Below are 26,938 nucleotides of genomic sequence, written 5' to 3'. Positions count from 1 at the left end.
CTGTTTGGGACCAGCAGATGAGGGCTGTGAGAGAGCTCTGACTTAGTGCCCTACATCTGCCTTCCCTCTAGGAGAAGGAGGCCTTTACCAAAACACCCTGTTACCACTACTTCCACTGCCACTGCCTTGCTCGGTACATCCAGCACATGGAGCAAGAGCTGAAGGTACAAGGACAGGAGCAGGAACAGGAACGGCAGCATGCTGCAATCAAACAGGTAGACCTCACTGCACCTGCACGCTCATCTGACACCCGTAGGCACAGCCTTTCACAACCTTTTCCATCCCTCCATTCCAGTGGCTCTTCACCTTTTTAGGGTCATAGATTAATGAACTCTTGAGATTAATGAATTTTGAGATTAATGAACTCTTACCTCTGTCCAGAAAAAAGGGCATCCTTTTTTTTTTTTTTTTTTTGAGATGGAGTCTCACTCTGCCACCCAGGCTGGAGTGCAGTAGGGTGATCTCGGCTCACTGCAACCTCCACCTCCTGGGTTCAAGCAGTCCTCCTGCCTCAGCCTCCCAAGTAGCTGGGATTATAGGTGCGAGCCACCACACCCAGCCAATTTTTGTATTTTCAGTAGAGACGGGGTTTCACCATGTTGGCCAGGCTGGTCTCAAACTCATGACCTCAAGTGATCCGCCCACCTCAGCCTCCCAAAGTGCTGGGATTACAGGCGTGAGCCACCGTGCCTGGCCGGGGCATCCTTATATATACTTACATATTGGGTGCAGTTTCAGGGGGTTCCCAGATCTCTAGTTAGACAACCCATGCTCTGTCCCAACTCACTGCTGAACCGGTGTCCCTGTGCCCTTTAGTCCCAGCCCTCTGCAGGTTAGGTTGGCTGATGGGTCAGCACCAGGGGGCGTCCTGGGCTGTGACACAGGCATATGATTTTTCTCTTTTTTAGAAGGCAGTCGGTGTGCAGTGTCCAGTGTGCAGAGAGCCCCTCGTGTATGATCTTGCCTCACTGAAAGCAGCCCCTGAACCCCAACAGCCCATGGTAAGGGGACTTTCTTCCAATCTGAGCCAGGAGTAATGGCATTTTCTAAAGAGTAAGGAATGGCATCTTGTCTGTGTCAAATGGGATCTCTGAAATTGGGCTTCAACTGCCTAGGACCTCTCTGCAAAGCCACATTCCCCACTGGCGGGAGCCTAAGACTCTGGGAGCCCGGACCTGAGGGGCAAAACCAGTGCAGATCTCCTGAGGCAGCCTCGGAGGAGTAGGGGTTTGAGTCAGCCTTCTGCTGTTCATTATTTCCTCTCTGCCATACTTCCTTCCAGGAGCTGTACCAGCCCAGTGCAGAGAGCTTGCGCCAGCAAGAAGAACGCAAGCGGCTCTACCAGAGGCAGCAGGAGCGGGGGGGAATCATTGACCTTGAGGCTGAGCGAAACCGATACTTCATCAGCCTTCAGCAGGTGAGGGAAGGGTTTCCCAGTCATCCTGTAATGCCACCAACCTTCCTACAAACCCCTTCCTACAATGCCCCAGAGTGAGCTTTGTTCTAACCAGGAAGATGATAGGCTGATCATGGTCAGCCCAGATAGTAGGAGAGGGGCCTGTAGTTCCCCGCCTTGAGGAGCTGCATCTCCCTCACTGCATCTTGTCACTTCTTTCTAGCCTCCTGCCCCTGTGGAACCTGAGTCAGCTGTAGATGTCTCCAAAGGATCCCAACCACCCAGCACCCTTGCAGCAGAACTGTCCACCTCACCAGCCGTGCAATCCACTTTGCCAACTCCTCTGCCTGTGGCGACCCAGTACATATGTGAGAAGATTCCAGGGGCCAGGTCAAATCAGCAAAGGTTGGGCGAAACCCAGAAAGCTATGCTAGATCCCCCCAAGCCCAGTCGAGGTCCCTGGCGACAGCCCGAACGGAGGCACCCGAAGGGAGGGGAGTGCCACGCCCCTAAAGGTACCCGTGACACCCAGGAACTGCCACCTCCTGAGGGGCCCCTCAAGGAGCCCATGGACCTAAAGCCAGAACCCCATAGCCAAGGAGTTGAAGGTCCTCCACAAGAGAAGGGGCCTGGCAGCTGGCAGGGGCCCCCACCCCGCAGGACTGGGGACTGTGTTCGTTGGGAGCGCTCTAAAGGCCGGACACCTGGTTCTTCCTACCCTCGCCTGCCTCGGGGCCAGGGAGCATACCGATACCGGCCTGGTACTCGGAGGGAGCCCCTGGGCCTGGAATCTGAGGATGGTTCCTAGCAGGACTTGGGGGGGAACAGGGAATTGGGGATGGGAGGGGGGCAATAAAGATATTTGGCCTTCTTTGGCTTTCTTTGCTCAGCAGCGCCTAGCCTGTAAGGAATGGCTCTTTTTCTCAATTCCTAGTAAGACTGGGGTGTGGCAGAGTAGCCCCCAACTTTGCTCTGAAGTCTGTTCTCCAAAGAGCTGGGTAAAGAGGGTCTGACATCTCATCAGCTAGTATAGTGAGTTTCAGGGAAAACTAGTGGGATGTCAGCATGTAAGCAGAGTCCTTAGGACCCACCGTTAACAACCCATTGTATACAAACCCATGCCTGTCCATTATTTATATACATAGAATGCTTTTAGGTAGAGGAATTTAGTTTCCTGTTTTGTGTCTCATCTCTTTATCTTAGGCTATGCCCCATCATTTGTATATGTGGTTGCCTGACTGACCCCTGTAGGCACCTGTGATTGCAGCCCCTGTCTTACTCAAGTACCAATTCAGTGATGAAGGGAGATGAGAGAGCAGAGTAGTGTGGCAGATGTTTATTGAACTAGAGGAGGAGAGCTGAGCTGAGCCCAGCCTGATCATCTCCTCAGAGACTCAGCATTGTGAATTGCTCCTACAGGGTCATTTTTATACAGCATGAAGTAGCCCTGCACCTGGGCAGGACTGATCTGGTTTGTAGCTCGAAGGACATGTTCTGCAAAGTCCTCAGCTAAGGAAGGTGCCTGCCCTGGATAGAACCTCTGGAACATCTGGGTCAGCTGCCAGTGTGAGCAGTAGCCCACGTACTCCTTCAGGTCCACTCGCCCCGGGCGTATCAGGGCGGGGTCCAGCCTGAGAGGAGACAGGGAAAGCAGAATCACAGGTAGTGGTCACACTAGCACCAAACAGAGATGGCTCCTCGACCTCCTGTTCCTCCCAAGGCACTAGGGGAGGGGGTGGGCTCTTGCATCAGTCTCAGGATGCCTGGCTCCTTCCTACCTGTCAACATGGTTGGTGGTCATGAACACGATGCGGGCCTCAGTGGAAGCCACACCATCCAAGGCATTGAGCAGTCCACTGAAGGTGAGGCGACCTAGGCCTTGGTACTTTACTGGGTCTGGAGGAAGGCAAAGATAAGGAAGCATGAGTAGTCATAGCCCAGCATAAAATTAACATGCCCCACTCTGTTCCCCTATTCGTGCGTCTTGTGGGCTCTTGTCACTAACCCAGGCATCCTCCGCCAGCCCTCTGGATTTCTGCTTTCTTCCCCTGTTCCACAGTTACCCACTCCACTTCCTCCAGAACCCCTCACTTACTCTCCACAGCCAAGTCTCGACTGAGAAAAGCAGCATCCACATCCTCCAGGAGTACCAGGCTCTGCTGCGGGGCCACGCTCAGCAGGTGGTTGAGTCGGTCATCAGAGAGGCTGGAGTCCGTGAGGCTCAGCAGGCAGATGCTGTGCTCCAGTTCCCCAGCCAGGGCTGTGCTATGGAGCATGGGATGGCAGGAGGTAGCAGGCAACCTGGAAATGCTTCCTCAGGCCCAGCTACTCTCCTCACCGTCTGGGGACATGTGTCTCAGAGGCCTGACTTCTACCTCACACCCTAATGTTCCACACATTTCATGTTTATCCTGGTCCCCGATCCCCAGATTCATTTCCCTTTCCAACCCCATCAGCCCAGTGTTTCCACAAAGGCTTCGTTTTGCAAAGTTAAGAGAAATTTTGAATACTCACATAAAACTGCTCTTTCCGCAACCAGGGGGCCCATAAAGCAGGTAGCCACGTCTGTAAGGAATGCCTAGGGATAGAGCCAGGATGATCATATCTTTTGCCCCAGATATCTATGTTCATTCCCAGCCCTGTCCCCTGGAAGCCTGATAAACTTGGTACGGAAATAAATCATTCTCACACACAACTTTTCATTCCTCTTAATCTCTGGGAATTGGACTAGAGCTTTATATCGCCCCATCTGGCTGGAGACCAACCTGTCCCTTCTAAAAATGTCAAAAACAGCACAGCCAAGACCCCAGCTGCTTCTCACCTCTGTCAGTGTACCACTTGGGGTTATCGATGAATTCCTGGACGTCTCTGACAATTCGGTCAGCCAGACCCTGTTGTAGAACCACAGAATTCAGTGGTCGCCGGCGGCGTGGATAGCCAAAGGGACGCCATTCAGAGCCCACAGCTGTGTACATCACGGTCTTCCCTTCCTCCTGCTGCAAGGCTAGCTCTCGAGCTGGGAGAAGATGAGATAAAGCCAGTAATTCTCTTCACTATGGCTGATTCTTCAATTAGTTGGAGCTGTGCCAAACAGCTTCCTTCTGGCCCCCTGTTCCCATGGGCTCACCCCGGCCTGCTTATTCCACCTCTCCAAACTGCTCATCTGATGTCAAATGTCCCCATCCCTGCAACATCCCTAGAAAGCCTGCCTGTGCCATCCCACACCTTCCTCCAGGATGTTGAAGAAAACCTTTCGGTCAGTGCCCAGGGCTGTGAAGGTGACAGATTCCCAAGGAGTCCCCGTCTGCAAGTCTATCATCTGCATCTCTCGACTTCGTTCTACCCGGATCCATTTCCCCCGATACCTGAATAAGAACGATCAAAACAGACTGAGTGAATGGGTCAAACCCAGCTCCCATCATTCTTTTCTACTCTCACAGCCCTCCTAGCTCCCAACCTTACCAGATAAAGTGGTTTCCAGGGCTGGGGACAAATTCAAACTTAGTGGAAATGCGGCCGCTCTCATGCTGAAGGTATGAAGTCTCGACACTGAGGTGCTGAGTACGGGTACTGTGGCGGGTAAGCCAGCTAAGCAACCAGGCATAGCTCCTGTCTCGAGCAGGGACTTCCAGTGTGATCATGTAATGGCGCCGGAATGCCACCAGGCCCAGTTGGGCACCCTTCCGGGCCAGGGCCAGGGCTGTGCCCACACCCACCAGCCCAAATCCAGCCCCAAAGTAGGGATTGTCCTTCAGGGCCAGAATAAAGTCTGAAAGTGGCATCTTGAAAGGGAAACACCAAATCTTACAGGCCCTGGGGTGTTACGAAAACCTAGGGGTGGGGAACAGTGGAGATGGGACAAAGCACAGATTACTTTAGAAATTGGACCTCCCCAGCCCTGCCCACAGGTCAGCACTACTGTGTGGGTCAATACCCTCCTTTTGTGGGGTAAGGGTGGTATTGGAATGCAAGGGTGGAGACTCCAGGTCCCTCATCCCATTTTGTCCTTCATTAGTCTACTCATACATGTTTCCTACCAGAGGACCATGTCTGGAGATGCCTTAAACCAAAAAGAGCTATATAAACAGGCTTCACATCAGGATAATGGATGGACAAGATTTTTGTGGTCCCTGGGACCAGCTTTGATAAAAAGGGGCCCACTGGCTGCAGTCAGCAAGGGAGAAGCGTCCGTTGACTTGTCAGTAACCGTATGTCTTGTTATGAGTAATGTCCTTCAAATATCCTCTCCCTTACGTCCCCAATATCTAATGTCTCGTTTAGACCTTTATTACCTCCCACCTAAACTGTCTTTAAAATCGTAGTTCTTGAAATGGCATTTTAATAGGTCTTCACCTCCTGCTTCAAGGAACAGCTACACAAGGGTCCAGATCTTTGATCATAGGCATCAGCTCCAATTCCATATCTCTCTGCTCCAGCACCTTCAATGGCTGGCTCCCAACAGAACCCTGAATTGGGTATAAACTCAGCTTGGTACTCAAGGCCCTCTACAATACGGCGCCCACCTACCTTTCATGGATTAGCTCCTAACACTACCTGTTTGGCAAATATGCAAATATGCAACAAATATGTTCAACAAGTAAGCAACCTCCCAACTCCTTGCTCATGCACTGCTCTTGGCTCGGAATGCCCGTTCTTTTCTCCCTCATTCTCCCCAACTGAAAATCTGCCCATCTGTTACTTTCTCCACGGATCGTCACATCGTAGACAAGATCCTGAGGGATAAGCGCAAAGTTGTTTCTGGTACACTTCCCCTCCAACCCCGAACCCCGGCCACTTTGCCCTGCGCCTAGCATGCAGGGAGGTGAGCTGACAGCAGTGACCTCGGCTGAGCCTCAGAACTGGGATCCAGAATTCCAAAACACCTATGCATGGAAGGCCACAGACAAAGCTCTCAGGCCCCCGGCCCCTCCGCGACACCCAGGAACCCCCTCCTGAACCTCGCCCACACCCCAGCTCGCGCCTCCAGCCACATGGTTTGGGGTAACCCGTCACTCAGCCCTCTCACCGCCGTGACTCTCTGGCCCTCCGTCTCGATGGTTTCACTGAGCTTGCACTTTGGGGAAGCTGCGCTCGGCCCCGCCCCGGGTCCTTTCATCTACTTCCCGCCACACCCACCGAGAAGCCCACGCCACTCTACCCCAGAGCTCTCGATGGTGCTTCTCCGGCTTCAGGGCTGGAGTTGGGGTGGAGGGCGGGAAAAACCACAGAGAGAAAACATACAGTACCCCGGCAGCCGGCAAGAGGAAGAGAGAGTGGCTTCCACATCCCCAATATCCTAGAGGCGGCTGAGCAGGAGGCGGTCGCACAAAGAGGGCCCCGGGTGCCGCTCCAGCCGTGGCCGACCATAGAGATGCGGCTCCCGCCGGCTCTGGGTCTGGAGGTGAGTGAGCGGCTGCGGGGCGGAACTGGGAAGGGAATGCGGGTGGAGCGAGCTGGAGGCAAAGTTTTTCGAGCCCCGGGATCAGGGTGGGCCTGGGCGCTGGGAACTCTCCGAAGGAGGTACTGAAGGGAGCACCCAGATGAGCTGGGCCCCGGCGCCGCAGTCGCGTCACGGTTCTGGACCCCGCCCGGGTACCCGCTGCTCTCAGGACCAAAATCATGACGATGCTCCATCCCAAGCCTTCCAGGTTACAAACCGCCTTTCCCGTTCGCTGGCTCTTATGATCCAGCTCCCGCCCGACGATGTGGACACTGTCATCACCTCCATTTTACAGATAGGAAAGCTGAGGCCCAGAGAAGCGAAGCGACTGTGTCTGTCCAAGGCCACGCGGTGAGTCAGAGCCAGAGGCAGGTGGGAACCTGGGTCCCTAGGCCGGGGCCCGTTGTTTCTCCAGGACTTCTCTCTGCCTTAGTCTGTCCTTTCTCTTCCTCAGCCCTCCTGCCCGGAACATAAGCATATTTCTTCTCTCGTGCCCGCCTGTCTTCCACCTCACCCTGCCCTCCTGCAGGTGAAGGTTCTTAATCTTGACGGCTCAGCGTCCTCCTTGGCTCCCCCCGGAGGCCATGTATGGTCAAGCTTGAAGATTTCCCAGAGCAGCGATAATATTCAGTAAGTGGAGGCTGCAGTTTCCAGAGAATCCCTCTGACCACGGGAGTACACTTTCCAGCCACCTTGTGAATCCCTGTGATCTGTTGTTTTGAGTCCATGGGATTCTGGAAATAGGGACTATCAGATTGCAGGATCTTGGTTTTTGTTTGTTTTTTGAGACGGAGTTTCCCTCTTGTTGCCCAAGCTGGGGTGCAGTGGTGCGATCTCGGCTCACTGCAACCTCCGCCTCCCGGGTTCCAGCGATTCTCCTGCCTCAGCCTCCCGAGTAGCTGGGATTACAGGCGTGTGCCACCACACCCTGCTGATTTTTTGTATTTTTAGTAGAAACAGGGTTTCACAGTGTTAGCCAGGCTGGTCTCGAACTTCTGACCTCAGGTGATTGGCCCGCCTTGGCCTCCCAAAGTGCTGGGATTACAGGTGTGAGCCACCGTGCCCGGCCTGGTTTCTTCTTTTTTTTTTTCTCTTTTTTTCTTTTCGCATCTTGTCTGTGACTCAATTTCATGAAGTGATTCCTATCATTCTTATTAATTACTAATTATTCAGCTTAAAGTTATTTTAGCCATGTATAACAGGATATGCAATTCAATTGTCATTCATTCCTCAGTTATGTTCTCATATTTAGTTTGAGGCCATAGTCAGTTAATGAGTTTGAAATTTCTCCAAATGTGTTACGTTATAGGTGAGGAACCACTGGTTTTGCACTCCAGCCTGGGTGACAGAGCAAGACTCTGTCTCAAAAAAAAAAAAAAAAAGGGACTTCTGAGATATTTTGGCCCCACCTAATTTTGTTGCAGATAAGAAATCTGAGACCCAAATTGCTTAATGACTTGGCTAAGGGCACTTAGCTGGCAGAAGACAACCTACAGTCATTAATACATTGGCCAATACTTGTTGGCTCTGTCCTAATATTCTGTTATCATTTTTATACTTTTTTTTCTGAACATTATCATAAAAGAAAGCCTCTATTTAGTCTCATAAGGTATATATGGCATATTGCCATGCAAGAAAATGCCTAAGTGGGTGGACACTGGGCTGTGTACCCACGCCAGCCAGGAAGAAAGTAAGAACTCTAACTTTACTTTGTTTTTCTTCTGGTTGGCTTGTCAGCATTTAAGAGGCCAAAACACACAAGTCGGTGGTGATGACAGACCCCCTTTTGGACTCACAGCCAGCCAATAGCACCGGAGAGATGGATGGACTGTGCCCTGAGCTATTGCTGATCCCCCCGCCTCTCTCTAACCATGGAATCCTGGGGCCTGTCCAGAGCCCCTGTCCTTCTGGGGACCCTGCACCTATACCTACTGAGCCAGGCTGCCTGCTGGTAGAGGCCACAGCAACTGAAGAGGGACCAGGGAACATGGAGATCATTGTGGAGACAGTAGCTGGAACCCTGACCCCAGGTGCTCCTGGAGAGACCCCAGGTACAAACACAGTTGCAAGCAGGCCAGTGGGACAAGCAGCTCTGAGGTTTTGTCTGGGTTATTTTTGATTCTGTATAAATATGATGAGAACACAAGGTAGTATCCTATTTTTATACTTGGAGATGTTGTCATTTGGTTTGCAGTTGGTGCATGTTGATTGAAGGCTGGCAAAGTGGTGCACAGCCTTCTACCAAGCTTTTGGCAGTCTGTCCTGCAAGGGCTTCATGTGTACTAGGCATTAATCCAGAAAGTAAGACCTTTCTGACACCTCTGCCCAATCCTGGCTTGTCCCTACTCTTACAGTCCTTGGAGATTCTTTCCTCCATATTGACCCTCCTACCCAGGAACTGCAGCCAGGGATTAAGCAAAAACCGTGTCTCTACCACCCTGGGCTTGGCAGGGCTTTCCAGAAGTGATCTGGTATTTCCCTGCCCTAGTTTTTTGTGTATAACATACTTTACTCATCCAAGGCATGTTGTTAAGAATAAGAGTTGAGGCCTGGTACAGTGGCATGCACCTGTAGTCTCAGCTACTTGGGAGGCTGAAGCAGGAAGATTGCTTGAGCCCAGGAGTTAGAGGCTGCAGTATGTTATGATCATACCTGTGAATAGCCACTGCACTCCAGCCTGGGCAATATAGTGAGACCCCCATCTCTTTAAAAAAAAAACAACAAAAAAAAGTAGGAGTTGAGCATTTGTATTTATCTCAGATGAAAGATTCTCCCTTTATTCATCCCATTATCCTCACCTCTTATTTTTAGGAAGCTTCCCTGTTTTTTAATTGCCATCCTCCAGCCATAGTTGTCACCACTTCACTTGGCACTGTAGTATAGTGACAAAGAATATTGGGAAAGATTAGCTAATTTGACCATATAATATTTCCAAACTTCCATATGGTGAAAGAAATTTAAAAAAAAAAGCCTAGGAAAAACATTTGCAATATATAAGAAAGAGTTAATATCTTTAAAATTCAAAGAGCCACAGTAAGAAAAAGAAACCATCTTTTTTGTTGTTTGCTTTCCCTTTTTTGTTTTCTTTTGGTTTGGGGGGTTTTGTTGAGACAGGGTCTTGCTCTGCCACCCAGGCTAGAGTGCAGTGGCACAGTTATGGCTCACTGCAGCCTTGACCTCCTGGGCTTAAGCAATCCTCTTGCCTCAGCTTCCCATGTAGCTGGGGCCACAGATGTATACCACCCACACCCAGCTAGTTTTTAAATTTTCTTTGGTAGAAACGAGGTCTCACCTTGTTGCCCAGGCTAGTCCTGAACTCCTGGGCTCAAGCAATCTTCCCGCCTCGGCCTCCTAAAGTTTTAGGATTACAGGTATGAGCCATCGCACCCAGCAGAAACCATTTTTTTTTTAAATGGGAAAAAAAATCTATGTGCAATGCTCTAAAGAAGAAATAAAAGTAGTGCTTAATCTCACTAGCAAACAAATAAATTCCAGTTAAAAATAAGAGATGCGACTGGGCATGGTGGCTCATGCCTATAATCCTAGCACTTTGGAAGGCCAAGACAGGCAGTTTCCTGAGCTCAGGAATTTGAGACCAGCCTGGGCAAGATGGTGAAACCCCATCTCTGCTAAGATACAAAAAATCAGCTGGGCATGGTGGTGGGCACCTGTAATCCCAGCTACTCAGGAGGCTGAGGCATGAGAATTGCTTGAACCCAAGAGGCAGAGGTTGCAGTGAGCCAAGATCGCACCACTGAACCCCAGCCTGGACAACAAAGCGAGATTCTGTCTCAAAAAAAAAAAAACAGGAGATGCACTTTGGCATAAATTAAACATTTTTAATAATACCTAGTGTTGATGAGGCTATAGGAAACATTATGTTACAGCTTATGGAGATACAAATTAGTATAATCTTTTGAAGGTCAATTCAGCTACATAGCAAATTTTACAATTTGCATACTCTGACCACTGTAATTCCACTGCAGGAATGCACAAAGACACACGAATTACAGTGGCCAGAGCAAGGATGAGGATATATAGGGGTGCTTTATTTGTAATGGTTGGAAACAGCCCAAATGTCCATCAGTAAGGGTGCAATTTATTTATTTTTTTAATTATTTTTAGAATGGGCAACATAGGGAGACCCCATCTCTATAAAAAATTTTAAAATTAGCCAGGAATGGTGGTGCCTGTAGTCCCACCTACTCAGGAGGCTGAGGTGGGAGAATCACTTGAGCCCAGGAGGTCAAGGCTGCAGTGAGCTGTGATCACACCACCACTGCACTGCAGCCTGGGTGACAGAGACCCTGTTTCCCCCACCACCAGCCAAAAAAATTATTTTTATTTTTTTGGTCCCCAGGGAAGTAAGGGCAGAATTTCATTTTGATTTGTCCATGCTCTGGAAAAAACACGAACTGGACAAGAAAGTATAAACTAGATGTACTCAAAGATAAAAATATCTTTGATATATAGCAAGTGGGAAGAAAAGGGTCAAAAAGAAACACACCAAATTGTGTGTGTGAAGGTGCTGGGTGGTTATTCTTCCTTTGTATACTTATGTATCATTTTAGATGTTGCACTGAAAAATTTTTTTTTTTTTTTTTTTTTTTTGAGATAGAGTTTCACTCTTGTCACCCAGGCTGCAGTGCAGTGGGGTGATCTTGGCTCGCTGCAACCCCCACCTCCCAGTTTCAAGCGATTCTCCTGTCTCAGCCTCCTGAGTAACTGGGATTACAGGCATGCGCCACCATGCCCAGCTAATTTTGTATTTTTAGTAGAGATGGGGTTTCTCCATGTTGCTCAGGCTGGTCTCGAACACCCAACCTCAGGTGATCCACCCACCTCGTCCTCCCAAAGTGCTGGGATTACAGGCGTGAGCCACTAGGCCCGGCCTGAAATTTTTTTTGAGACAGAGTCTCTCTCTTGGCCAGGCTGGAGTGCAGTGGGCAATCTTGGCTCACTGCAACCTCTGCCTCTCAGGTTCAAGCGATTATCCTGCCTCAGCTTCCTGAGTAGCTGGGACTACAGGTGTGTGCCACCACGCCTGGCTAATTTTTTGTATTTTTAGTAGAGACGGGGTTTCACCATGTTAGCCAGGATGGTCTTGATCTCTTGACCTCGTGATCCTCCCGTCTCAGCCTCCCAAAGTGCCGGGATTACAGGCGTGAGCCACCGCACCTGGCTCTGAAATTTTTTTTTAACAACAACAAAAAAAAACAATAAAGAGCAAACAGACCAGCAGAATAAATGTAGGACAAACCTGGCCTTGAGTCATGGCTCTACCACTAATAAACATAGTAGTCTTAATCTCGTAGAATCTCAGGACCTTGTTCTCATAGGGCTGTTGGAGGACCAAATGAGAGCGTTTATTAAGCCTTTCTTTATCAAAGTCTTGCCCATTGCTTTTAAAACGGCAGCAATTATTATGGAGAATAATAATTATTTTCAGAAAGGATATTCTCCATTCCTGTGCCTTTGTAAAGCTCTTTACAGAATTTGAAAGTAAAGCTCTTACCATTTATATTGCAGATATTATCCCTAGTTTGTCATTTTCTTTTGGAAGTTTCTGGTTTTCACTTGGGCAAAATATACTGTCTTAATGCTTTCTGGATTTGCTTGTTTGTTCACTCATTTAACAAATATTTATTAAGCACCTACCTTGTGCCAAGTATTGTGCTAGGAATCCAAATGCATGTGCCAGATAGATGGTCCCTGACCTTATGGGGCTTACAGTCCAGGTGTAGGACCAGACTCAAAGTCCATCTGTACTCTACGAATATTAAAAGATTCACCTACATTTTCTACTAGTAACTAACTCCTATGAGTCTTGTTCCATCTGATTCTATGCCTTTCTCTGTCGGTCCTCTGCCTGCAGGTGTCCTGGTAAAGGTGGTGGAGGTGTACTTCTGTGAGCGCTGTGAACAGAGCTTCGCAGAGCCCACTCTGCTGGCCCTGCACCAGTGCAGTGAAACCCATATACAGCCTGTGCAGGGCCTCTCTAGCCCCCCATGCTCTGTAGAGCTGCCTCCCAGCAACCCAACCCTCCCTGGCCCTCTGCAGGGCCAGAGCCCACCAGTTAGCCCCCTATCATGCCCTGTGTGTAGACAGGAGTTTGCCCAACCCCAGGCCCTGAAGAGCCACTTCAAGATTCACCGGGGCACTCCTGACACCTTCTCCTGCCCAGAATCTGGCTGTGTGTTCTCTGCTGAAGATCGCAAGGGTCTGCAGCACCACCTGAGGCAGACTCACAGAGCAGTTCCTGTGCCCTGTTCTTTCCGGGGCTGCCCCCTGCTTTTCGGGAGCCAGCAGGGCATGGAGCTGCACCGGCAGGCGCATTACCCTTTCCACTGCAGCCACTGCAGCTTCATGGGCTCCAACGTCAAACTCTTCCGGCAGCATCAGCGGAGCCATGGTGCTGGGACACAGGGAGAACTTTCTGCCATTCAGGGCCTTCCATCCCAGGAGCTGCTGCCAGGTATGAGGCCAAGAGCCAAGCAGTTCCTCTCCTGGAGTTCAGCCACAGTTGATCTTATAGGAGAGGCAGTTGTTTCCAAGGCCATGAATGTACATGAATATAAGAGAATCTAGATAGTGGCTCAGGAGGATGGAGTTACTGGATGACATGGGAAGGCATCTTGAAACAGTTGGAATATATGGGACAAAGAGAAAGTCTTTGTTTGTGACAAGGAGTGGAAGTTGGCTTAGGCTACATGTGGCCTGAAGTTACTTAACCAATATTCTCTAATCCATTTCACAACTTTCTGAGAGCAAAAGTGAAAATGACCATCATTGGCTATGGCCACTGATAGAATGCCTGTAGACTTTCCTTTAGAGCAACTGGGGATTGGGCAGTAGAAGCCAGGGTTATTTTAAAAAGGAAATAACCCTTTGGGCTGGGCACTGTGGCACATGCCTGTGATCCCAACAATTTGAGAGGCCAGGGTGGATGGATCCCTTGAGCCCAGGAGTTCAAGACCAACCTGGGCAATGTGGTGAAATCCTGTCTCTACAAAAAATACAAAAATTAGCTGGGTGTGGTGGCACATGTCTGTAGTCCCAGTTACTCGGGAGGTTGAGGTGAGGGATCACTTGAGCTCAGGAGGCGGAGGTTGCAGTGAGCCGAGATTGCACCACTGCACTCCAGTCTGGATGACAGAGTAAGACCCTGTCTCAAAAAAAAAAAAAAAAAAAAAAAGAAGGAAAGAAAGGAACTTTCAAGGGAGATGGTGTTTTACTAGTTGTCATTCCTCTTGGTCCCAAAAATGCATGAGAGAGCAAAGCAGCAGGAGGAAACAGAGAAAACGGGCCAGGAGAGGCCAGGATTCTGATAAGAGAAGGAATTGCAGTCTACTCATTCTCTACTTTCAGCCCCCTATGACCTCAGTGACCTCACTGCTGTCAGCTTCATGGAGTCTGAAAGTGGTGCTCTCTGAGGTTTGAGTTACTTTAGACGGGAACATTGCTAATAACTTAGCTCTTGGTCCTCCTATTTCCATCTTGAGTGGAAATACATTTATACATAAAACCAAAGATTTCCTTACGCTAAAAGTGGGAGAGAGTGATTATTTCAGCCAGTAGGTAGAGAAGTATAAGCATTTAGTGCTGTCATTGGCTCCTGTAGACTTTATCAAGTTTTATGTATTTCCAGCTCCCAAACTGCCTCCAGGAGAGAGAGAACCTTCACAGGAAGCAGGTACACCCTTGCCTGGGCAGGAGACAGCTGAAGAGGAGAATGTAGAGAAAGAAGAGAAGAGTGACACCCAGAAGGACTCCCAGAAGGCTGTGGATAAAGGCCAAGGGGCTCAGCGGCTGGAAGGTAATGACATCCTGAGGCTTGAAGCCCTTGGTTGTGGGGAAGAAATGGATTGTTGAAACCCTGGCATTGAGGCTCTGGGGTTTGTTTTCTGAGCTTTGGTTCAGATCCTTTTATTCTGTTCTACCTTGACTCAAAAGTCAAGGTCTAGTGGGAAAATGATAAATGACTGAATGGTAAAGACTTTAGTAATATAGCATTGGGGTAAATCGAGTTTGCTTCACTGGGCTGGTTTTCCTCAGGCAGAAAACTAGCAGGGAAGCAGGAGGTGATCTTCATCATATAGAGATGCCAGAAGTTATTGATGATCAGCAGCCTATTTTGTCTGGCACTGAGCCCTCAAATACTTTTTTCTGAATCTTTGCTTCCCAGTTTTTCATCTCAGTAGAATATTTGAAAGTCATCCCACAAGGAGCATAGTTATCAAGTGAATAAGAAAGATTTGGTTGTATTTATTACCAACTTCATTATTATCTAGAGCCTGTGAGCCAGTGTTTGGAAGTAAGAGTACTTTACCTTCTTTTGGCTCACCCGCTTGGGGGCTCTTTTCCTTCTAACTAATCTTGCCGATGCTTCTGCCTGCCCCCATAGAACAAGGCAGGAAAGAACAAGAATGCTCCATTCAGATTATTTTAAGCAGCTCTAAACAAAGGCTCAAGAGTAGCAGGTAGCTGAATAAAGCACTTCAAACAGGCTGTCACAGCAAGGCCTGAGAAGCCCTTGTGATTTTGCTTCTCTTAAAACTTGAGTTTCTCACCCTTTTTTGAGACTACAGTATTTGAGACCCTTTTGCTTGGTTTCCTGGAGAGAGGCCACACATCGTTTGTGTCTGAGCAAATTGTGGTTCTCCCATTATCTGGCTATACCCAGAAAAATCTCACTCTCTCAACTCTGTATTCCCTCTCCCAGGGGATGTGGTCTCTGGCACCGAGTCCCTCTTCAAGACCCATATGTGTCCAGAGTGTAAGCGCTGCTTTAAGAAGCGGACTCATCTGGTGGAGCACCTGCATCTCCACTTCCCAGACCCCAGCCTCCAGTGCCCCAACTGCCAGAAGTTCTTCACCAGTAAGAGCAAGCTCAAGACCCATCTGTTGCGGGAGCTGGGTGAAAAGGCCCACCACTGCCCACTGTGCCACTACAGTGCGGTGGAGAGGAATGCACTCAACCGCCACATGGCCAGCATGCATGAAGATATTTCCAACTTCTACTCAGACACCTATGCCTGTCCTGTCTGCCGTGAGGAATTCCGCCTCAGCCAGGCCCTCAAGGAGCACCTCAAGAGCCACACGGCAGCAGCTGCAGCAGAGCCGTTACCCCTTCGCTGCTTTCAGGAGAGCTGCAGCTATGCAGCACCCGACCGCAAGGCCTTCATTAAGCACCTGAAGGAGACCCATGGGGTGAGGGCTGTGGAGTGCCGCCATCACTCATGTCCCATGCTCTTTGCCACAGCCGAAGCCATGGAGGCCCACCACAAGAGCCACTATGCCTTCCACTGCCCCCACTGTGATTTTGCTTGTTCCAATAAGCACCTATTCCGTAAACACAAGAAGCAGGGCCACCCTGGCAGTGAAGAGCTGCGCTGCACCTTCTGCCCCTTTGCCACCTTCAACCCAGTGGCTTACCAGGATCATGTAGGCAAGATGCATGCTCATGAAAAGATCCACCAGTGTCCTGAGTGCAACTTTGCCACTGCCCACAAGAGGGTGCTCATCCGACACATGCTTCTACATACCGGTAGGATGGTTTCCATCCTTACAATAATGTTATAATGATGATGGTGGTGATACTGGCTACAAAGGGTCTTGCATACATTTTCTCGTTTGACCCAAAATTCCTAGACATAGATCTAGCATTCCAAGTTTACAAATGAGCCTTGAGTGTCGTTTAGCTAGTAAAGTAGTAGAGCTAGGATTTGAATACATGCAGTCTGATTCCAGAGCCTGTGCTCTAACCACTGTGGTGCTGTGCCTCGCTCTTAAGCCCCTGTCCAGTTCTGCCCACCCCTAGTCAGGCTTGAGTGGGTTAATACCAAGCCTGAAGAAACCCAAACCAGGACAAATACCTTACTTTGCAATTCATGTTTTGGGATGTGCTAAGAGAGGGGCGAGGGGACTGAGCCGTCTACACGCATATGGCCTTCTATAGCTTGGGCGTCCATGACACTGAACAAGATCACCTCCAGTGACCTGGAAGTTGCAGATGTTTAACTCGCACTCGTAACTGTGTTCTAGCATTCTTGATGCTTTGGGTAACAACCAAACCAAGCTTCCTGCTACAGCATCATCCCATTTGTGATCTCTATGTCAACATCAGTGGATTTACAGGACATTTTTAGAATTTTCATCAAAGACAGTGGTTTAGGAGAAAAAATTTTAGGCAGCCTGGGACAAAGCCATTATTCTCATTGAACTCATTCCTGTACATGCTTTAGTCACAAAATCTCATGTTTCTGAGGTCTTTCCAAAAGGCTTAATCTTGTAAGTAAGGCAGGTAAAGATGAGAAAAGAGACAAACTCTGAGACCTACTTTAAGATCACACAGATAGTGTTAGAACCAGAATACCACATTGCTAGCCTTTCACCATAGGGAAGGGGTCTGGGTGAGTGGGCAGGGACAACAAGGAGGGGTCTTGAAGGAATCTGGCCCCCAGCCTGTCAGTGCCAGGTCTTGACCATCAACATGGACAGCTCTCCTTTGAGTTCTCACTGAGTATCACTGACAGCTTTGGGACATTTCATATAATCTTTATACTAACCTTTTGGAGACAAGGAAGCAGACTGCTCAAACCCACATGGTAGTCAACTAGGATTTAAACTACCACTAAATGGCTCTATGATTTCTCTGTGCCTCTATTTCCCTATCTGTAAAATGAGGGTGATAATAGCACCTGCCTCTTAAGGATGTTCTGAAAATTTGAGGAGAGGAGGCTTTTTTTTTTTTTTTTTTTTTGAGATGGAGTCTGGCTCTGTTGCCCAGGCTGGAGTAAAGTGGCCCAATCTTGGCTCACTGCAAGCTTCGCCTCCTGGGTTCATGCCATTCTCCTGCCTCAGCTTCCTGAGTAGCTGGGACTACAGGCGTCCACCACCACGCCCAGGTAATTTTTTGTATTTTTAGTAGAGACAGGGTTTCACCATGTTAGCCAGGATGGTCTCGATCTCCTGACCTCGTGATCCACCCGCCTCGACCTCCCAAAATGCTGGGATTACAGGTGTGAGCCACCATGCCCGGCCGAGAGGAAGAATTTTTTCACAAAGTGCTCAGAAGAGTGCTAGTCACATAGTAAGAACTTTGTTCATGTTGGCTGTTGATATTTTTATTACTATGTTGAACTTCAGAATTCTTGACTATTCTGTTCTGTTGTCTCATTTATTTTTCCTTTTGTTCTAGAAAACGAAAGAATTAGGCTAAGTAGAGCAGTTGACCATAGTGACAGCAAGTTGTAAAACAAATCAAGAGTGGACTTTAAGCTAGTTTTGAAAAGCTTGGGGTGGGCATGGTGGCTCACGCCTGTAATCCCAACACTTTGGGAGGCCAAGGCAGGCGGATCACCTGAGGTCAGGAGTTTGAGAACAGCCTGGCTAACATGGTGAAACCCCGTCTCTACTAAAAATACAAAAAAATTAGCTAGGTGTGGTGGCGGGCACCTGTAATCCCAGCTACTCGGGAGGCTAAGGCACAAGAATTGCTTGAACCCGGGCAGCTGAGCTTGGCAGTGAGCTGAGATCGCGTCACTGCACTCCAGCCTGGGCGACAGAGTGAGACTCTGTCTCAATTAAAAAAAAAAAAAAAGAAAAAGAAAAGCTTGGTCTTTACTTTCTTCCCATCTTCACTGGTGTGGGAGTTGGGGGAGTAGTTGTCTGAGAGGGCTCTGAAGCAGCCTTCATTATTGTGAGGTTTTCACCATCTCAGGTAGCACATGAAGCTGTTGTTCCTCCCTGGCATCAGGGCAGGCTTGCTGGAAGAAATGGTCTGTCGACTTGATCTGTATCTGACCTGTGTTCTCTCCCCTCATCCTCATCCCCCATATAAGGTGAGAAGCCTCACAAGTGTGAGCTCTGTGACTTCACATGCCGAGACGTGAGCTACCTATCCAAGCACATGCTGACCCACTCCAACACCAAGGATTACATGTGCACTGAATGTGGCTATGTCACCAAGTGGAAGCACTACCTCCGTGTGCACATGCGAAAACATGCAGGGGACCTCAGGTACAACACACACATAGGCCTCCGTCCCAATCCCAAGAACCTTACGCGAAGCTAGCTTCCTCTTGGATCTAACTTCTGGCCCTATTTCTTTCTCCGGTCCCTGGAGAGTCTCCTCCTAAGGCCGGGCGCAATGGCTCACACCTGTAATCCCAGCACTTTGAGAGGCCGGGGCAGGCAAATTGCTTGAGCTTGGGAGTTCAAGGCCATCTGGGCAACACCCCATCTCTACTAAAACTACAAAAATTAGCTGGGCATAGTAGCAGACGCCTGTAATGCCAGCTTCTTGGGAGGCTGAAGCAGTGGAATCGCTCGAGCCAGGGGGTGGAGGTTGCAATGAGCCAAGATTGCACCACTGTACTCCAGCCTGGGTGACAGAGTAAGACTCTGTTTCAAAAAAGAAAAGGAAAGAAAAAAGAGAGTCTTTTCCTAACACCCTTCTCTGTTCCCACTGTCTCAACTCCACTGCCTACAGCTGGCCTCTGTGACTGTGGCTCAGTCACATGGCGAGCGCTCTCTGGGCTCTGGGAAGGGAGTATAGACCTACAGTATAGGCCTAGAGACTAAGGTGTCACTTGAGTTCTCAGAGTTTGGCCCTGGGAAAGTGGACAGACTCTATATTCATGCCCCAATCTTGGCCACTTCCAAATCCAGGCAAGTTCTCTGACCTATGGCACAGCTGGCTAAGGGGTTTCTAGAGCTGTCCTGCCTCTGTGGGAGAAGGGAAACGAGGCACAGAAACCTGCCCTGTGGAGTTGTAGCCATGTCAGTTCCTTGGACGTCTACAGTGGGTCATGCTGATTCATGATTACTTTCTTTTAGGAAGGCAGTACAGAATAGGGCTTAGAACACAGGCCCTGAAGCTAGGCTGTCTCTGCTCCTGGCTTACTTTGTAACCAACCTTAGGCAAGTTATTAACTTCCGTGATTTAGTTTTTCTCACTTGGAAAATAGAGATACCAGTTTCATAGGGTAGTGAAAAGGAGGGTTACATCAGGTGACACATGTATGATACTGAGTGCAGACCCTGGCCCACAGTAAGTATTTACTGAGTGATTCTTAGTTGTTGTGATTAATTATTGTGATTGCCTCCCCCTTTCCCTCCTTGCCAGGTATCAGTGCAACCAGTGCTCCTATCGCTGTCACCGGGCTGATCAGCTGAGCAGCCACAAGCTGCGGCATCAGGGCAAGTCTCTGATGTGTGAGGTGTGTGCCTTTGCCTGCAAGCGGAAGTATGAGCTGCAGAAGCACATGGCTTCCCAGCACCACCCCGGCACACCGGCCCCACTCTACCCTTGCCACTACTGCAGTTACCAGAGCCGCCACAAGCAGGCTCTCCTGAGCCATGAGAACTGCAAGCATACCCGCCTCCGTGAGTTCCACTGTGCCCTCTGTGACTACCGCACCTTCAGCAACACCACACTCTTGTTCCACAAACGCAAGGCCCATGGCTATGTGCCTGGAGACCAGGCCTGGCAGCTCTGCTATGCAAGCCAGGAGCCAGAAGGGGCCATGCAGGGTCCAACACCCCCACCAGATTCAGAGCCCTCAAACCAGCTGTCAGCCCAACCTGAGGGGCCAGGTCACGAACCTGGGACTGTGGTGGACCCCAGCTTGGACCAGGCCCTGCCAGAGACGAGTGAGGAGGTCAACACTGGAAGACAGGAGGGCAGTGAGGCTCCCCATGGGGATGACCTGGGTGGCAGTCCCAGCCCAGCAGAGGTGGAGGAGGGCAGCTGCACACTACACCTAGAGGCCCTGGGAGTAGAGCTGGAGTCTGTGACTGAGCCACCCCTTGAGGAGGTCACTGAAACAGCCCCTATGGAGTTCAGGCCCCTGGGACTGGAAGGGCCAGATGGACTGGAAGGACCAGAGCTATCTAGCTTTGAAGGTATTGGGACTTCTGACTTGGGTGCTGAAGAAAATCCCCTTCTGGAAAAGCCAGTGTCTGAGCCCTCCACAAATCCTCCATCCTTAGAGGAGGCCCCTAACAACTGGGTAGGAACTTTCAAGGCAACTCCACCTGCTGAGACAGCACCCTTGCCCCCGTTACCTGAGTCAGAGTTGTTACTCAAGGCCCTAAGGAGACAGGACAAAGAACAAGCAGAGGCATTGGTGCTAGAGGGGCGGGTGCAGATGGTAGTGATCCAGGGAGAGGGGCGAGCCTTCCGCTGCCCACACTGCCCTTTTATCACTCGCCGGGAGAAGGCCCTGAATCTGCACTCCAGGACTGGATGCCAAGGCCGCCGAGAGCCCCTGCTGTGCCCCGAGTGTGGGGCTAGCTTCAAGCAACAACGTGGCCTCAGCACCCACCTGCTGAAGAAGTGCCCTGTTCTGCTCAGAAAGAACAAGGGCTTGCCCAGACCAGATTCACCCATCCCTCTGCAACCTGTGCTCCCGGGTTCCCAGGCCTCAGAGGACACAGAAGGTGGGAAGACCCCACCTGCACCACTAGAAGCAGAGCTACTGCTTCCAAAAGATGCTCCTTTGGAGCTTCCCAGGGAGCCAGAAGAAACAGAAGAGCCTCTTGCCACAGTCTCTGGTTCCCCAGTCCCTCCTGCAGGAAACTCCTTGCCCACAGAGGCCCCTAAGAAGCACTGCTTTGACCCAGTCCCTCCTGCAGGAAACTCCTCACCCACGGAGGCCCCTAAGAAGCACCACCTTGACCCAGTCCCTCCTGCAGGAAACTCCTCGCCCACAGAGGCCCTGAAGAAGCACCGCTTTGAGCAGGGCAAGTTTCACTGCAACTCCTGCCCATTCCTTTGTTCCCGGCTCTCCTCTATTACCTCTCACGTGGCTGAAGGCTGCAGGGGAGGACGTGGCGGGGGAGGAAAACGAGGGACCCCCCAGACCCAGCCTGATGTGTCCCCGTTGAGCAATGGGGACTCTGCTCCCCCGAAGAATGAGAGTACAGAGTCCAGCTCTGGTGATGGGGATACAGTTCTGGTTCAAAAGCAGAAGGGGGCTCGCTTCTCCTGCCCTACATGTCCCTTTACCTGCCAGCAGGAACGGGCTCTGAGGACTCACCAGACCCGGGGCTGCCCCCTCGAGTCTGGAGAGCTGCACTGCAGCCTCTGCCCATTCACTGCTCCTGCTGCCGCCGCCTTAAAGCTCCACCAGAAGAGGAGGCACCCCACTGCGGCCCCAGCCCGTGGGCCCCGGCCCCATCTACAGTGTGGGGACTGTGGCTTCACCTGTAAACAGAGCCGTTGCATGCAGCAGCACCGGCGGCTCAAGCACGAGGGAGTGAAGCCCCATCAGTGCCCTTTCTGTGACTTTTCGACCACCAGACGGTACCGGTTAGAGGCTCACCAGTCCCGACACACAGGCGTTGGCCGCATCCCCTGCAGCTCTTGCCCCCAGACATTTGGTACCAACTCGAAACTGCGCTTGCACCGGTTAAGGGTACATGACAAGACACCCACCCACTTCTGTCCACTTTGTGACTATAGTGGCTACCTTCGCCATGACATCACTCGTCATGTCAACAGCTGCCACCAAGGCACCCCAGCCTTTGCCTGCTCCCAGTGTGAAGCCCAGTTCAGCTCAGAGACAGCACTTAAGCAGCATGCTCTGCGCCGACACCCCGAGCCTGCACAGCCTGCCCCTGGCTCTCCTGCAGAGACCACTGAGGACCCCCTGCACTGTTCCCACTGTGGGTTGCTGTGCCCCAGCCCTGCCAGCTTACGAGGACACACCCGTAAACAGCACCCACGGCTTGAGTGTGGGGCCTGCCAGGAGGCCTTCCCTAGCCGACCAGCTCTGGATGAGCACCGGAGGCAGCAGCATTTCAGCCACCGCTGTCAGCTCTGTGACTTTGCTGCCCGGGAGCGGGTGGGCCTGGTAAAGCACTACCTGGAACAGCATGAGGAGACTTCAGCAGCTGTGGCAGCCTCAGATGGGGATGGGGATGCTGGCCAGCCCCCCCTACACTGCCCCTTTTGTGACTTCACGTGCCGCCATCAGCTGGTACTAGATCACCATGTGAAAGGGCATGGGGGCACTCGTCTCTACAAGTGCACCGATTGTGCTTACAGCACCAAGAACCGACAGAAGATCACCTGGCACAGCCGCATCCACACTGGGGAAAAGCCTTACCACTGTCACCTCTGCCCCTATGCCTGTGCTGATCCCTCTCGCCTCAAGGTAATGTCAGAGGATATGGGGCAGGAAGTGCAAGGAGCACAGCCTCTGGAGTTAAACTGCCTTAGTTCTCTAAAGCTGACTCCTCCAGATACTAGCTCTGTGACTTTGGGAAAGTTCCTTTACCAAGCCTCAGATTCTTCATCTGTTGAAAATGAGATAATACCAACTTCATAGGGTTGTTGTAAAGATAAAGTTCCATAATGTGGCTCACGCCTGTAATCTCAACACTTTGAAATACCAAGGTAGGAGGATCTCTTGAAGTCAGGAGTTGAAGACCACTTGGCAGCAGAGCAAGATCCCATTACAAAATCTTTTTCTTAATCAGCTGGGCGGCCGGGCGCGGTGGCTCACGCCTGTAATCCCAGCACTTTGGGAGGCCAAGGTGGGCGGATCATGAGGTCAGGAGATCGAGACCATCCTGGCTAACACTGTGAAACCCCGTCTCTACTAAAAATACAAAAAATTAGCCAGGTGTGGTGGCGGGCACCTGTAGTCCCAGCTACTCAAGAGGCTGAGGCAGGTGAATGGCGTGAACCCGGGAGGCAGAGCTTGCAGTGAGCCGAGATCACACCACTGTGCTCCAGCCTGGGCGACAGAGCCAGACTCCATCTCCAAAAAAAAAAAAAAAAAAATTTATTGGCCAGGTGAGGTGGCTCATGCCTGTAATCCTAGCACTTTGGGAGGCCAAGGCCAGAGGATTGCTTGAGCCCAGGAGTTTGAGACCAGCCAGGGCAACATATGGAGACTCTGTCTTTACAAAAATTAATTTTTTTAATTAGCTGGACATGGTGTTGCATGCCTGTATTCCCAGCTACTTGGGAGGCTGAGGTGGGAGGATTGCTTTAGCCCAGGAGGTTAAGGCTGCAGAGAGCTGTGATCACGCCAGTTCACTCCAGCCTGGGCAATAGAGTGAGACCCTGTCTCTTTAAAAAAAAAAAAATCCCTAGCAAGCAAACTGAAGATTAAGAAAAAGTTCCATAATGTCTGCTTGCCATATGATAAAGGCATAGAACAGGGCGAGAATAATCTGGATAATAACAGCTAACATTTATTGAGCACTTACTATATTTTCTGCTTTTTGCTCTTGCCTCTTCCAGTACCACATGCGGATCCACAAGGAGGAACGGAAGTACCTGTGCCCTGAGTGTGGCTACAAGTGCAAGTGGGTCAACCAGCTCAAATACCACATGACCAAGCACACAGGTGAGTCTGTGTGGTTTCGACAGGCCTGAAGGGTTCCCTTGTTCCCTGGCAAACCTAACCTCACCAAGGTTGGTCCTTGTTCCAGTTCAGGGCCAACATCAATTTTCACATTGGGAGTAGAGGGTTGGCTGGGGTTGTATGTGCCAGAATGGCTCCCCAACCCACTGAAGACTTGTCAGAATCAGAAGAGTAAACCCGAGAGCCTGGGCGTATGTACTTTCCAAAAGCTTCCCAGGTGACTATGTTACGAAGTCAGTCATTTTTCCCCTCTTGAGAACCCCCAACTCAAACTTGCGTGACTAAGGGCAGATTTGCCTGGCTCTTACACATGATGGAACTATCATGAGTTAAAAAGGAGACAGTGAAGGATTCTCCTGTTCCAGCCTGTTCCTCCTTTTCTTCTCCTGGGTGTGGACGGAATTCACAAACTTGGTTCTTGAAAGCACACAATGGTGTGCCTGTGCTTACTGCATCTGATCCCCCTATGTGGAGGAATTGATTAGGAGCATTTCAAGGCCCTCTGCTTTTATGAATGCCACTTATTTCACCTCTACCTCTTCCCTCCTAAGTATTTCTTTTTTTTTTTTTTTTTGAGACAGAGTCTCGCTCTGTTGCCCAGCCTGGAGTGCAGTGGCGCAATCTCAGCTCACTGCAAGCTCTGCCTCTGCCTTCCGGGTTCATGCCATTCTCTTGCCTCAGCCTCCCGAGTAGCTGGGACTACAGGCACCCGCCACCATGCCTGGCTAAGTTTTTGTATTTTTATTAGAGACGGGGGTTTCACTGTGTTAGCCAGAATTGTCTCAATCTCCTGACCGCATGATCCGTCCGCCTCAGCCCCACAAAGTGCTGGGATTACAGGCGTGAGCCACCGTGCCCGGCCACTCCTAAGTATTTCTTTTACTTTTTTTTTTTTTTTTTTTTTTCAGTGACAGGGTCTTGCTCTGTTGCCCATGCTGGAGTGCAGTGGTGCAGTCATAGCTCACTACAACCTCAAACTCCTGGGTACACATGATCTTCTTGGCTTAGCCTCCCAATTAGCTGGGACTACAAGTGCACGCCACCACGCCCACCTAATTTTTTTGTAGAGACAAGTTCTCACTTTGTTGCCCAGGCTGGGTCTTTGACTTTTTGAGTTGAACAAGCAGTTGTGTTTAAATGAATTGTTGAATTCCATGAGTACCCTGTGACCAAAAGAGGGTTATAATTTCCCACGGGGAAACCCTTCCATATTTGAGTATTCATTACTCTCAGGTAGCTAGTTGGTTAGAGGTCCAGTTAATCATCAGCATCCATTGGGCACCCACAACATTGATTGCTGGGACTACAACATTGATTTCTTGTTGATATACAAGGACGCTGTGTTGGAAAGGCACAGAAATGTCAGACAGGGCCGGGCGTGGTGGCCCATGCCTGTAATCCCAGCACTTTGGGAGGCCAAGGAGGGCACATCACTGGAGGTCCAGAGTTCAAGACCAGCCTGGCCAACGTGGTGAAACCCTGTCTCCACTAAAAATACAAAATTAGCCAGGTGTGGTGGCACGTGCCTGTTATTCCAGCTACTTGGGAGACTGAGACAGGAGGATCACTTGAACCTGGGAGGCGGAGGTTGTAGTGAGCCGAGATTGCACCATTGCACTCCAGCCTGGGCAACAAGAGCGAAACTGTCTCAAAGAAAAATAAAAAAGAAATGTCAAACAGGACTGGAGGACTGGAGCATTCCAAAGATATGGTCATTAGTCAACTTGCTGCTTGCATTCTTTATATCCACTGATTGCAGTAACTCCATGGCCCAGTGAACCCTGCTCCACCGCCTTTCAATGGTGATTTGTTCCCTGTCCTGTAGGACTGAAGCCATACCAGTGTCCCGAGTGTGAGTACTGCACCAACCGGGCTGATGCACTGCGTGTGCACCAGGAGACCCGGCATCGAGAAGCACGGGCTTTCATGTGTGAGCAGTGCGGCAAGGCCTTCAAGACGCGCTTCCTGCTGCGCACCCACCTTCGCAAGCACAGTGAGGCCAAACCCTATGTGTGCAATGTGTGCCACCGTGCTTTCCGCTGGGCTGCTGGCCTGCGCCATCATGCCCTCACCCACACCGACCGCCACCCCTTCTTTTGCCGCCTCTGCAACTACAAGGCCAAACAAAAGTTCCAGGTGGTCAAGCACGTACGCAGGCACCACCCTGACCAAGCCGACCCAAACCAGGGTGTGGGCAAAGACCCTACCACCCCCACAGTGCACCTGCATGATGTGCAGCTGGAGGATCCCAGCCCTCCTGCTCCTGCCGCTCCCCACACTGGACCTGAGGGCTGAAAGCCTGCCCCACCTCCTGTATAGGAAGAGGGTATGGTCTGAGATGTGCAGACTGGGACCAGCACTAGCCTGAGGAGCTCAGAGCCTAAGGAAGGACTGGCTTTTGGGGTGCAAGGGTGACTAGAACCCTCCTGGGACTCTGGCTATAGTACTTTGAAATTATCACCCATATAAAAGAGGGACATGGACTACAACGTTGATTTCTTATTGCCGTACATTGCGTTTTTAACCTGCAAGTTCTCAGTTTCTTCACCATCACTCCATCAAAGTCCCTGGCTGTAAGATCTGGATTTTACCCACTCCATCTTTTCTTTCCTTCTTACTGTGTCAAGTCCTATTTTCTTTCAGAATCTTCTAAAACCAGTTGTATCCAACCGCATGTGGTGTTGTGCCTAATGCTCTATAAAGCATGTTAAACAGAAA

General features: G+C 50.3%; 3 protein-coding genes across 28 annotated transcripts in view; 2 read left to right on the top strand and 1 right to left on the bottom strand.

Annotated features, from left to right (window-relative positions):
- The window catches only part of RNF25 (ring finger protein 25), a 10,347-nt gene extending 6,691 nt beyond the window's left edge, over positions 1 to 3,656 (top strand). The window contains exons 7-10 of the mRNA XM_055290608.2: positions 72 to 215; positions 909 to 1,001; positions 1,283 to 1,417; positions 1,620 to 3,656. Coding sequence (XP_055146583.1) covers positions 72 to 215; positions 909 to 1,001; positions 1,283 to 1,417; positions 1,620 to 2,204 — 957 coding nt within the window. The 3' untranslated portion in view covers positions 2,205 to 3,656. The remainder of the gene's footprint in view (positions 1 to 71; positions 216 to 908; positions 1,002 to 1,282; positions 1,418 to 1,619) is intronic.
- On the bottom strand, positions 2,718 to 7,030 carry BCS1L (BCS1 homolog, ubiquinol-cytochrome c reductase complex chaperone). Of its 17 annotated transcripts, none has more exons than XM_063645107.1 (9): positions 6,643 to 6,736; positions 5,750 to 5,862; positions 4,859 to 5,227; positions 4,622 to 4,761; positions 4,218 to 4,412; positions 3,911 to 3,974; positions 3,492 to 3,661; positions 3,175 to 3,292; positions 2,718 to 3,027 (listed from the first exon to the last, which is right to left on the bottom strand). In XM_063645107.1, exons 3-9 carry the CDS (start codon positions 5,176 to 5,178, stop codon positions 2,775 to 2,777), a joined length of 1,260 nt encoding a protein of 419 aa, XP_063501177.1. In that variant the 5' UTR covers positions 5,179 to 5,227; positions 5,750 to 5,862; positions 6,643 to 6,736; the 3' UTR covers positions 2,718 to 2,774. The 17 variants fall into 17 exon arrangements, with proteins under 17 accessions (XP_063501177.1, XP_055146590.1, XP_063501175.1 ...); XM_055290615.2 differs by lacking the exon at positions 6,643 to 6,736 and adding an exon at positions 6,423 to 6,514; XM_063645105.1 differs by lacking the exon at positions 6,643 to 6,736 and adding an exon at positions 6,423 to 6,511 and having other exon boundaries at positions 5,689 to 5,862.
- Positions 6,660 to 26,938, top strand: ZNF142 (zinc finger protein 142). 10 transcript variants are annotated; one of them, XM_063645081.1, is made up of 11 exons: positions 6,660 to 6,797; positions 7,132 to 7,187; positions 7,366 to 7,466; positions 8,574 to 8,887; positions 12,712 to 13,311; positions 14,485 to 14,652; positions 15,559 to 16,383; positions 18,680 to 18,857; positions 19,966 to 22,999; positions 24,097 to 24,202; positions 26,046 to 26,938. In XM_063645081.1, the coding sequence occupies exons 4-11, from the start codon at positions 8,608 to 8,610 to the stop codon at positions 26,513 to 26,515; spliced, it is 5,661 nt and encodes a 1,886-aa protein (XP_063501151.1). In that variant the 5' UTR covers positions 6,660 to 6,797; positions 7,132 to 7,187; positions 7,366 to 7,466; positions 8,574 to 8,607; the 3' UTR covers positions 26,516 to 26,938. The 10 variants fall into 10 exon arrangements, with proteins under 10 accessions (XP_063501151.1, XP_063501152.1, XP_063501154.1 ...); XM_063645082.1 differs by lacking the exon at positions 7,366 to 7,466; XM_063645084.1 differs by lacking the exon at positions 12,712 to 13,311.

The sequence above is a fragment of the Symphalangus syndactylus genome, chromosome 8 (genome assembly GCF_028878055.3).
Source record: "Symphalangus syndactylus isolate Jambi chromosome 8, NHGRI_mSymSyn1-v2.1_pri, whole genome shotgun sequence".
Taxonomy (NCBI): Eukaryota; Metazoa; Chordata; class Mammalia; order Primates; family Hylobatidae; genus Symphalangus; species Symphalangus syndactylus.
The sequence above is the reverse complement of the archived record's forward strand: the minus strand, read 5'-3'. Positions and strand labels throughout refer to the sequence as shown.

Excerpts from the sequence above, each read along its gene's own strand:
- BCS1L (XM_063645107.1), bottom strand. The coding sequence starts at position 5,178 with ATGCCACTTTCAGACTTTATTCTGGCCCTGAAGGACAATCCCTACTTT. Across the intron at positions 4,762-4,858 it reads CCTGGAAACCACTTTATCTG|GTATCGGGGGAAATGGATCC; the intron begins GTAAGGTTGGGA and ends GTTCTTATTCAG. Across the intron at positions 3,975-4,217 it reads CAAGTGGTACACTGACAGAG|GCATTCCTTACAGACGTGGC; the intron begins GTGAGAAGCAGC and ends CTCTATCCCTAG.
- ZNF142 (XM_063645082.1), top strand. The coding sequence starts at position 8,608 with ATGACAGACCCCCTTTTGGACTCACAGCCAGCCAATAGCACCGGAGAG. Across the intron at positions 13,312-14,484 it reads ATCCCAGGAGCTGCTGCCAG|CTCCCAAACTGCCTCCAGGA; the intron begins GTATGAGGCCAA and ends ATGTATTTCCAG. Across the intron at positions 16,384-18,679 it reads ACACATGCTTCTACATACCG|GTGAGAAGCCTCACAAGTGT; the intron begins GTAGGATGGTTT and ends CCCCCATATAAG.